The sequence below is a fragment of the Pyxicephalus adspersus genome, chromosome 2 (assembly GCF_032062135.1).
Source record: "Pyxicephalus adspersus chromosome 2, UCB_Pads_2.0, whole genome shotgun sequence".
Lineage (NCBI taxonomy): Eukaryota > Metazoa > Chordata > Amphibia > Anura > Pyxicephalidae > Pyxicephalus > Pyxicephalus adspersus.
The window spans coordinates 149,130,502-149,142,193 of NC_092859.1; the positions used below are offsets into that span (position 1 = coordinate 149,130,502).

Consider the following 11,692-nt stretch of genomic DNA (forward strand, 5'->3'; position numbering starts at 1 on the left):
AAAAAAAAAAACGTATATTTATCATCACATATGGAGAAAAAGAAATAATATTTATTTCTTTTTCAAACTAAATAATACAATTTCATTAGTTCAAACTATAGTTCTTAACCAAATAGTGGGAACAATCCTGCAGGGAATGCTGCAAAATAAGATTATGATGTATGTGAGCACGCTCGGCTTCACACCCTGCAATACTCACATACATCATAATCCTATTTTGCAGCATTCCCTGCAGGATTATTCCCACTATTTGATTAAGAACTATAAGAAAGAATTCTAAAAAGTGCAGCATAGTGGCTCGATGGTTAGCACTAGAGCTAGGTGCCAGGTTCGACACTATCTGCATGGAGTTTGTAGGTTCCCCGTGTTTGTGTGGGTTTTCCCTGGGTACTCTGGTTTCCCCCTACATTCCAAAAACATGCAGTTAGGTTAATTGGCTAATCGAAAAATCGACCTTAGACTGTATTAAGGACATATGACTATGGTAGGGACATTAGATTGTGATCCCTTTGAGGGACAGCTAGTGACATGGCTATGGACTTTGTACAGCGCTGTGTAATATGATGACGCTATAAATACCGAGTAGTACTACTACTAATAATAATAAAAAGTGGGCAGCAATTGGTTAGAGCACACAATGGGCTATTATATATCAGCACTCCCCAAGACTGCAGAAGATCGACTATCACGGGAGATCTTTGGTGCATAGAAGATGGGTCTACATCCTAGCATGGGGCTGCTATATCATACAGCTCAAGACTTGTCATGATTTCAAGCTTAACAAAAACAGTCCTGGATGCTCGTACACAAGGCACTGATATTTCTAAAGTTTGTGACCAAGCTTGGATATATGATGGATTACGTACAGTTTTTGATACATAAACACTTGTTTTCCCTGATGAAGCAAGTCAAGCGAAACGCATAGGGAACACATTACTGATGGACAATCAATGTAATTGATGAAGGTCACATGTATAACAGTTAAATTCTGTGTTTTTTTATCAATAAATATGTACAAATAAAGCTGTAAATTTTATTGTTCCTAAAAAGTCCCATATTGCTATTTTTAAAAACTTTAATTTTGTTCTTCACCTACATCACTGTACAACCAAGTTGAGTATACAGAATTGGGCCACTATACAGAGGACGCTTTCTATCTGATTTCTGATCTGATAAAATGAAGGAATCTGAAGGGAATCTAAACGGAAATTAGCAGCTTGCTGATGGTAAGATATTGATTTATAGTTGTACATAGAGTGGCCATGTTGGTACATAATACTGATTCTTCATTACAAGTACAGATTTAGAATAATAGTGATCAGAATTCCAAATGGATTTAACTATTGCATCAAAAAAACCAAAACAATTGTATAGGTAAAATATAGTACCCTTGTGTGCAGAACTGTCAAAGCAAAATATAAAGAAGAAATGAAGTTGGCTATATGCAGTAGAGTGGCCTGGAGTAATGATGTGTCATTAGGTTGCATTATTCGTAGAATTACCCCACCAGTGGTTGACAATAGTTTTTAAACTCCAGATCGTATATAAAAGATGCATTCCCCATTTACAATGAGCATTTGTATTGATCAAAAATGAATACCTTTCCTTGACTTGTGGTACAATTGAAGCCAAGATTTTTTGCTTCCAGTCCACAATCGAAACCTTTTCGGTGTAAGATCAGTGCAGTGTCTAGGGATGGTATTCCATCATCCTATAAAGTACAATTAATATTACATTTGATCCATGCAGTTATAAGTCAATGATATTTTTGCAATCATGTAAAATATGAAAATCTTACATTGATCGTTGCAACACAATTGTATCCATGCTTACCTCTGCCTGGAGAGTCCTCAGATTGAGGATGTGAATGTCACATGGTAAAGTGGCAGAAAGTGGTAAAAATGATTTTAGAGCTGGACCTCCACCTTTGTCATTGGTTACTGGCATCACCAGGAGCTCATGGTTCAAGTGCATAGACGTTATGTGACTGAGAAGGGAAGGGAAGCTGACTAGCTGGGTTGATGGACTCTAAAAAAAACAAAACAAAGACAGAGAACGTCATACCTGTGCTCAGATCTGAAGGACTTCATGTCATCTTCTCCAACATTCTTTAATTATTGAGTAGTGTGCAATTAAGGCCTAGTTTACACTGACTGCGTCCCAGCATTTCAATGCTCCGGGTAAAATCCTCATTCATGATAATGTGTCAGCAAACATGTTGTTGGGTGTCAAACAAAACGTAACAGGCACATCGAAATAGGAATGAACTGAAGGTCTTCAAAAAATGATGGAGTAATTATGCACATTTCTGATAATTTTTCCACTCTCCATTGCCACACAAAGGAGAATGGCCCCATTTAAACATTATAAATCCTTGCAAAATGCCTCGATAAATGCATATATGTGATGTTCCAGGCAATCGAAAGAGTCAGTGTAAATGAGACCTTAATGATCAATTTATTCTAATTTTATATTTCAGCTTTGAGTTGTTGACTGGTAGAGTCTCTTGCTGCAGTCTTACATTAACAATAAGGTCCCTGGCTCCTAGGTGCCAATGTCACACCATGTGTTGCTGTCATGATGAGGGTTCCTCATTTTCCCTATAGGATATTCTGCACAAAATTCTGAATTGCTGGCTAAAGACAGGTTTCTAAAAGCCAGGGTATACATTGGCCAGCAATCATGCAAAAAGTTAATTTCTTTTAAGTAATTCAAATAATGGTCCCCATCTCATAAAAGGCTGATTCAATTTTTTTATGCTTTTTTTAAATAAAGCTGAATAATGGAATAAATTGATGGTACACTGAATACTTGTCTTCAATCACAAAGGATCAGTTTATTAATAGTTTGTAATCCTAATGGAAAATGCCATCCAGAGCAGCGTTCTCCCCAGCCCCTTTGAGCTGGGCACACCACCTGGCACTTTTCAGTAACCACCGACTGTTTTTGGATGTATGGGTCACAATACAGGGGCTACCACCCACCTACAATTTCTTACCATCCAGCTTAAAAAAAATGTGGGTTAAACACTGCAGAGAAAATTGCATAGTGCATGCCTAGCAATAAAAAACTACTTCTGATACCAGAGGAGTACATACCCCATACCATTTGTCTGTAATTCTACATCCAATATTCTTCATTGGAGAGTGGAGGGAATCAGGCTGCCTGATTTTGAAAGAGGGACAGCTAGGAGCCCTAATTCAGAGGAAGTATCAAACATTTATGGGGTGCAACATCAGAGTCCTAGGATCTGCTCCAAATCAGAAATTATGAGAAGAAATAAACATGGAACACCAGTCATCTGACCTATATCAGTATGTCCTCCTATACAGTTCAGCTTGTGAAGTCATCCTGTGGGGTGCAATGGATGGTGTAATAAATAAAAGTTATGAAGTATTCCTAGAGATACGTTTTTACTTTTACAAAAACTTTTTAAATAGAAACGCGAGGATGAGATTATTTCACACCATGTGGCACAGTGTTGGCACTCATTAATGAAGAAGCTGATGCTCTACATTTTCATGCTTTTACTACAATTACTATCATCCCAATAGTCCTGAATACCGCAAGAGTTGTTTTATCCTTTATTGCATTATTGTATACTTTAAACTATTATTGGTACTTATATATCCATCTTAAATATGAGGGTCTCTGTATCCCCTCCTGGGTGAAACGCATCGGGATCAGGCCCTGTCCCTTGATTTATGAAATATACACAAGTTTATGACTGTTTATCGATGCATTTGGTGTGGCTAAAGCACCTTTCTTGTGTTACTCTGTAACAGTGTTTTAATATTATTTTAAAGCTTTTTGTACCTAAATAAAATTATGAGTTGTTTTTTACTTAACTAATTTGTTTTGTGACTTCAAAAAGCCCTCCTACTTCTTCTCTCTCCTTTTTCTATAGATAATATTCTTGGACAATAAGGTTTTGGCACCCAAACCAATTAATTGGTCCAATTTATAATCAATGACAATTTGTGTACAGCTAGCTATATCTAGGATATTAACATTTTGGATGCTCCACAATACCAATCATGGATATTTTTTACTTGATCAGATTCAATTTACAGTCACCTTAATGGACGGGGCCCTTAGTGTCCTTGAAAGCTTGGTTTGCTCTGATCACATAAAGAAGGGTGCCAATTTTTATTGTGGATTGTCATTCTTTAGTAATGTTTATTTTGTTCTGTAGAACACAATCAAGACCGACAAAACGCAATCATGTGGCATGTAATTGTGCATTGTATTCATATCACTTCATGTCTTCTGATCCTTGCAGAGGATTCAAAGAGGCTTCAAGTGCTTGATGTGGCTTTGACAAGTTGCTTTTTCATTTTGACAGGTGCAGGAAATGTTCCCAAACACAATATTCTGTATGTATGAATACATGTTGTACTTACAAAGCACGCACCACAAAACGGGAAGTATTGACAGTCTTGGCGACAAGAAGACATTTACTTTAATAGGTCACAGACTCTATGCTACAAAGCGTCTACAAGCCGCTAACTACAACGCACAAAGCTACAAAGCCAATCTAAGTTTTGCCCTGTGAAGAATTACCTCATCGCTGCTGCTCCTCATGATGGATAATGCCAGATTTCTAAACTTGGAAAGCAGTTTAGAAAGGAAGCTGGAGAGCTGGCGGAAGGATTATGGTGAACAAGGGAATAATGAAATGGAAGAGGCGATAAATGTTCGGATGTTGATGGGAAAAGGTCATACACAAAGTCAGACCATGATTCACAGATCAATAAGTCGATGACATACTGGCACAGACTACTTGGGATTGTAATAATACACATTATGGCTATGGACTAGGGAACAATAGACAAGAGTTTAACACAATGGCTTATATACAACGTGGGGAGTACAGAACACAAATGCAAAGACTTTAGGATACATTAAAAAGGGGGATAATACATGAAATAATTAACAGATATCACATATGAAAATGTCATTTTATTCCTGGAGATCCACAGAAAATGACCTGCCAAGTGTGATCAGCACCCAGAATGATTGATCCGTACTCATTCTGGTAACAGCAGACTTATTAGCTACGAACTGTGGAATCAAGACAATTGTGTACAAAGGTAATTTATAATTTGATATTTATAGTGCACAATAGAGCTTAATACAACATAACGATGTGCAATAACAGCAACCAACTGGATTACAGCACTCATAACTGGGATTTTATGTCCTTTATTACAGTGGTTGCCAACCTCTTGGAGCTCACGGACCACTAGATTTACGGACTCTGGACTGCGCATGTGCGAGGAGCCGTGTGTCACTCAAAATGGAGGAAACTTCACCCAGAATGACATCATAATGCCAGAACCTGACCACTCTCCCATCACAGGTCTGAGTGCAGAGACACAACCCGTCCACTGCCCTGAGCCTGTGATCTGTATGGGAGACATGGTCCACAGCCCTGCCGGGTGCGGCCCCCAGCGGGGTCTTTATCCTGACCCCACTGGGGGGCACAGCGGCAAGAGCCGCACACCACCAAAAATTTCTTGCGAACCACCAGTTGGCGACTACTGCTTTAATGTATCTTATTGCAACATATCCAGTGTGTTAAGCTAAAATTCCAAATAAACCCTAAATTTACAAAACATGGCAAATTCCAATAGCAATTTGGTTGATAATTGAATACAAATTGTAAGGAAGCAAAATAGTGGACAGGTAATGCTTCCTGGACCAATTGTCAATGCACGTTGCACTACAGCTCATTTTCTTTCAATCAATAGGGAAAGTCAATCAGATGTGTCCATGCAACACCCAAAGTAGAAAGAACAACAGATGTCAATGCATAATACTCAGAATTCCTGCATTACAGTGTTAACCAGGCTAAGGTAGGTGAAATAGGTTGTGAGCAGGACTTCAATCTATTAACTGAAAACAAAAATTCACAAATAGATCCTGGATATATATATATATATATATATATATATATATATATATATATATGTGAACAGCTTTGTGCTGTTTTTTTCATTTGGAAAAAGTTCAGTTCCAAAAGTTCTTTTTTACAGTAATCAACATTATTGCGTTAAGAATTTGCCTTGTTCAATTTTGGGTTTAGTTGAGCTTTTTATAGATAGGTGCATATTAGCCAATACTGTACTATTATTTCCTCCTTAAACTATCACAGTGTAAGAAACTCCTTTTTTTTATAAAATATTTACTTTAGTTATCATTTACAATAATATAGCAGTTCTATACATAATGTCTTACTAATATTTATATGGATTGTTCACTGGGTGCACTGATGTTCACTCAATCCAGGTCTTGTAAAAGAGGAACCTTATAGAAATAACTGTACAAAGGGAATGAAAATGGAAGAACAGTCTCGTTGACATTGGTCCATACCACGTTAGGGTAAAGGGGTCCTCCTGCACCCCGTGCCAAGCCCTCCCAGTAACATACAGTTTGGAATAAATAAAATGGATTTTCTTAAGGCAATAAATCTCTAACATCATTTATAATGCTATGAACATCTCTAACCTGAGACATCCACAGACGTGTAGCAGTGAGAATATCAAGTTCATCTAGATCAGCTTTTTTCAACCTTTTAACAACGGGGAACCCTTTTAATAACTTTCAGGTCTTCAGGGAACCCCTTGCTATGATTACTATATCCACAGCTCACAGTATATTAATGTGGCGGTCAGTGGGAGGAATGCCGCTTACATTGATGGCCATTGTGTCACCCTTACAGATAGCCAAAATGAGCATCAGTGTCACCTAAATTGACTTCGGAGACACAAGTGCTCATTGCTCAGGGAACCCCTTGCAACCTCTGTAGGAACCTTGGTTGAGAGACACCCATCTAGATTATTACATGAAACCAGACGATAAAATATATGAGGGTTCATCACAGGGTTGGTGATACTATGACCACAGCAATCCATACTGGTAAACCATTCTTTGGACCATTATCAACATTGGGAAAACTGTCCGATGGATATGCAGCAACTGGCTATTAAATGAAAAGTGAAATGACGGTCTATAAATCACCACTTTGGTTCGGGCTTTGAACAGCTAATCCTTTATAATAAGGCCACAGAAATCCGACAAAGATCAAACTATATAATACTTAGGTCAAGCAACCAGACATGATGGTGTATGGTCAATTAGAATGGAGTATAGGAGGCTTCTTGAGCCCTATTTAGGAAAATATCCCTAAACGTTGAAATGCTAGAAGATTCTTGCTGCGATTTTGCTTTGACTAGACAAGGGACAAGCAGCCTGAGGTTTTCTAGATGCATTGGGTCTAAAACTCTCAGCATGCTTTGCCAGCCAGCCTAAATCTACAATACCGCACAATACCAGGAATTATATTGATTTGTATTACCTTATTGCCGGATGATCTCTTTTCCAGTAGGATGCGAAACTTGTTGCACGTGCGCTTGTTATCCTTTAAACCTTGACCAAGACCACGATTATCATCTTGCATTAGGCGTCGGTCCAATATAACCTCCAGCTGACCTACAATAGGCAGTGTTACTCTGTAGCACATTGGTGGACATTTTTATGGAGTTTTGTAACAATTGTATTGAGAAAAATTACACTGAAAAACACATTTGATGTATAGCAAGGCAAATAAATATCTGAGAAAGTGATCAATAAAAGAGATTATAATAGATTTTCCAAACCACTGATGTGTTGTGCCACTCACCACTCTTCAAGCTGGAGACACCAAGAGCCTGTGCCGTATGCAAAGTTAATCTACTCTTCTCATCCTGGATATAGGCCATCACTGGCATTGGGTAGAAGTTGGCTTGGAGGGGAAGTTTTTTAAAAAACTTCCTAGTCTGAACCTAAAGGGAAGTAGACAGAAGATAACAAGAAAAAAGTGAGGACGGATGATTCATAGCCCAGATAAACATGTCAGCTGCTTGACAATCTTGGAATGAGCAGGACAGTATGTAATAGGCCCATCAACTAAACAGACGTGTAGAATCTGGCAATCCCATCGGTACGTGACACTGGGTCTTGTTACAGCTATGATTAAAACGTAGTTCTGGAAAATGTAAGCCTGTTGTTTTATAAAGCTTAATAAATGACTGGGTTTGTATTCAAAGCTTTGTAAAATGCTGGCATTCAATACAAGACTTGGAAAAGGTGATCTGAAATGTCGGAGTTAGTCATGCTTGGTATGATGGAGTGCTGGTTCCGAAGGCAATATTAGCATTACTAACCACACAAAATAGCTGTTTACAATAAGTCATTTTATTTAAAGTGTAGGTAAAGCCAAAAGTCCATCTATTACCACCACTGAGGGAAGTTTCTATCAGTTTCCAAAAATTCTCTCCAAAAATAAAATTGAATTCCCTTTTTAACTAAGGAAATATTCCAATAGAGACAGTTATCTCTACTGGAATATTTCCTCTTTCTGCTAGCTCAGGGGGCATCTCCGAAAAGTTGTTTTTCCTCCACTTTCTCTTTTTCTTTATAGCCATAAACAAGCAAGGCCTCATTCCCACTACAACTGTGTGCTGCATTTTCTGCGCTTTGCTGTGTTTTGCACCCCAACATGTCCTTTTTGGAAGCACAAACCGACAACAATGCATGGCAAAGTTGCAGTGAACTGGTAAAAAGGTGCAAATTTTGGGTTCCATTCCGAGTGAATCTCTCAATCTAGATTAGTCTAACCCTGAACCTAATGCACAACCAAGCACATAATATAAAGCTCTAAATTTAGAAACCTTAAGTTTAAAGGCCATTTGTAGTTAAATTGAAAACTAATTGATAAATTGGAACACCTTTTAAGTCTTTTACAGTTGTCTCCTCTATAGCTCCTTTATTCATATTTACACTTGCAATAAGCAACATTTTCTGCAGGGAGAGCGAGCATTGGGTATGTTGGACCTTTGTTTTTTCCCATACCAGTGTTCTCCCCAGCCCCTTTCAGCCGGGCGCACCACCTGGCACTAAAAAATTGGTCACAATACAGGGGCCCTGTATACCACCTGTCTACAGCTTCTTCCCACCCAGCTTAAAAATATTTATGAGGAGAATACTGCATAGGCAGATTTTGACCATGTAACTGTAGTGCCTGTCAAGACTATGGATAGGAAGACTCCTGTACAGGTCATTTTAGCAATACCGGTTTTGATATTTGTACAATTTTGAGCTTTACCATACGAGGCACAGACATTTACTAAAATCTAGTATTCAGTATTAGAGAATCATTTATTATTGCAGCAAGATCTCAAAAACTAGTTTGCTATAAACTGCTATTCACTTCCAACCCTAAAGCAAATCGTAGCAGATATATCCTTATGTTCTCTTGTGCTGAAAGTATTGGGCAATTCCCCACCAAGGCTACAACCAAAAGTTCCCTATCCTGTGCAGAGATACTGGCAAAAAAAAGATTCAGATCAAAGCATGAAGCCAAAAAGCAATATAACAACAAATAATTTGAAGACTGTATACTGTGAGAAAAGGAAAGCTAGAAACCTGAAAGCCATTAATGTCTGTATAGAACGTGTCTCCACTCTGTATGTCTGTGCTTAGCCGCATAGCAATCTCCTTATTGACATGATCACGGATATCAATGAGTGAACTGACATCTAGAGAAAGACCTTCTGTTCCTGTCAAGGAAAGAAGTACTGGAAGTCAGAAAAATAGACAAAGACTATGCAAATGGGACAAATAAAAAGAGCAAAACAGGCAATTATGGAGCAATAAAAAAAAACATACAACCAATAAAATACACAGAGAAATAATAAAGTATACAACCATTAATAAATGATACAGGGTAATAATAAAATATTCAACCAATATTAAAATATACTGAGCAATAATAAAATATAAAGAGGAAAAATAAAATATACAACCAATAAAATATACAGAGAAATAATAAAGTATACAACCATTAAAATAATGTACAGAGCAATAATAAAATATTCAACCAATAATAAAATATAAGGAGTAATAAAAAAATATACAACCGGTATTAAAAAATAAAAAGCAATAATAAAATATAAAATCAATAATAAAATATACACAGCAATAAAAAAAATATTCAACCAATAATAAAATATACAATCAGCAAATTACCTTTTTTATTATTTACTAAATATTGAAACAAAAAAGGGTCCAAAAGGTGCGATATACAGTATTCGTTATCCAAACTGTATAAATTCTGGCCCAGCACACTTTTTTTTTCTAAATGTCCTTAGTAATGTAATCTGCTACTCACTAATGGAAATATGAACACCATTTATTTCAAAGCAACAATCTGATACTTATAACCACAGGAAAGGGACATGAAGGGCACTTCACCACACATTGAAATGAAAGTGCTATGTTGTTGGAATAAATGAATAAATAAGCATTTTGAATAGCTGAGCCTGCCCCAACCATTGTCCTATGACTGAATTTTTTTGTAATGTTAATTTTAATATAGGGTCAGTATGAGTGGATTTATAAAATGCTGTAAATGTAAAATAACTGGGGAATCCGACCTTTGAATAACGGTAAGACCTCGGAAAAATCTGTGTATGAATTACAGCACTTTTCAGGGGTTTCACATGTTATAGCTTACAATCTGACATTTTTACTTCATAATTATGTCCAAATCGTGCTGAGCCGGCTTTGAAGCCATTACACAATCATGCTGACATTTATTCAGTCTCACTAAATGGACCTGATTTATTACAGCTCCCCAAGGCTGGAGAAGATACACTTTCATTAGCGAACCTGGGTGATACAGCAAACCTGGAATCCATTAAAAAGAAATGATGTATATTGAAAGTCAGAAAGTGTGAGACTAAGGAACAATCAATTGCTTATATAACTCTACAAAATACTGTAAGTGCCAGGATTGTGATGGAGAGAATTGCCCAGCACAGGGGCATCCCTGGGGGCAACAATATTGGTAATGTTTCAAACTACCATTTAGGAATGAAGAAATGCAATTAATTTGCAAATGAGAATGTAAGTAATGAACCATGAGGATAAAAGAACCTTTGGGGTTGTGCAAGCATATATTATACAGTATATGTATAATTGTCTATTATGCATCTCAATACTGAATGTCCTATTATTATTATTATTATTATTACACAGTATTTATATAGCGCCGACACATTAAGATCTACCAGGAGCAAGGACAAGACAGGCAAGCCTAGGACCCTATCAGACTTGCAGCAAACTGCAGAACTGTTCTTTATTCCTAATTGCTCCCATTCAGTTGCTTTTGTGTTGCAGAATGGATTTAGTGCTTCTGCCTGTGCAGTTGCTGCATCTCAACCCTAACTGCACAATAAAGCATTTATAAAGCATATGCTGTGGTTTACTCTAAAACTGCTCCTGAGTTCATATGGGGGCACCCAGGAGTTGGAATTTAGGACCACATGTCTAAAATGGGCCCACGTCTTCTAAGAACGCTGGTGTATGTGTGAAGCTGGGGGGGTTAAAAGAATACCTTTATTAAATTAATATAAAATTGATATCCATAAATTAAAAAAAAATGTTTTAAAATAACTGACCTGGTAAGTTGTAAAGCCTCATGGTCTGCTGAACATGCTGAAATAGACAAGTCACTTCTGAAAAGAATGGGCCCTCAGTAATTCTTACCACAGGGGGATCTTTAGGGGTATACGGCTGCAATAATAAAAACATACATAACTACAGACACTGCAAAAACTGCGGACAGGTTTGAGTTATCTAAAAAAAA

The 11,692-nt window shown here is 37.3% G+C and overlaps 1 protein-coding gene across 1 annotated transcript in view; it reads right to left on the reverse strand.

The window, feature by feature from the left end:
• Positions 1–11,692, reverse strand: part of MAN2A2 (mannosidase alpha class 2A member 2) — a gene marked incomplete in the record, with an annotated part of 99,434 nt that overhangs the window by 1,466 nt on the left and 86,276 nt on the right. The window contains 7 exon segments of the mRNA XM_072402755.1: positions 1,601–1,711; positions 1,834–2,028; positions 4,564–4,641; positions 7,361–7,494; positions 7,685–7,826; positions 9,469–9,602; positions 11,505–11,619. Of these exon segments, the coding sequence (XP_072258856.1) occupies positions 1,601–1,711; positions 1,834–2,028; positions 4,564–4,641; positions 7,361–7,494; positions 7,685–7,826; positions 9,469–9,602; positions 11,505–11,619 (909 nt within the window).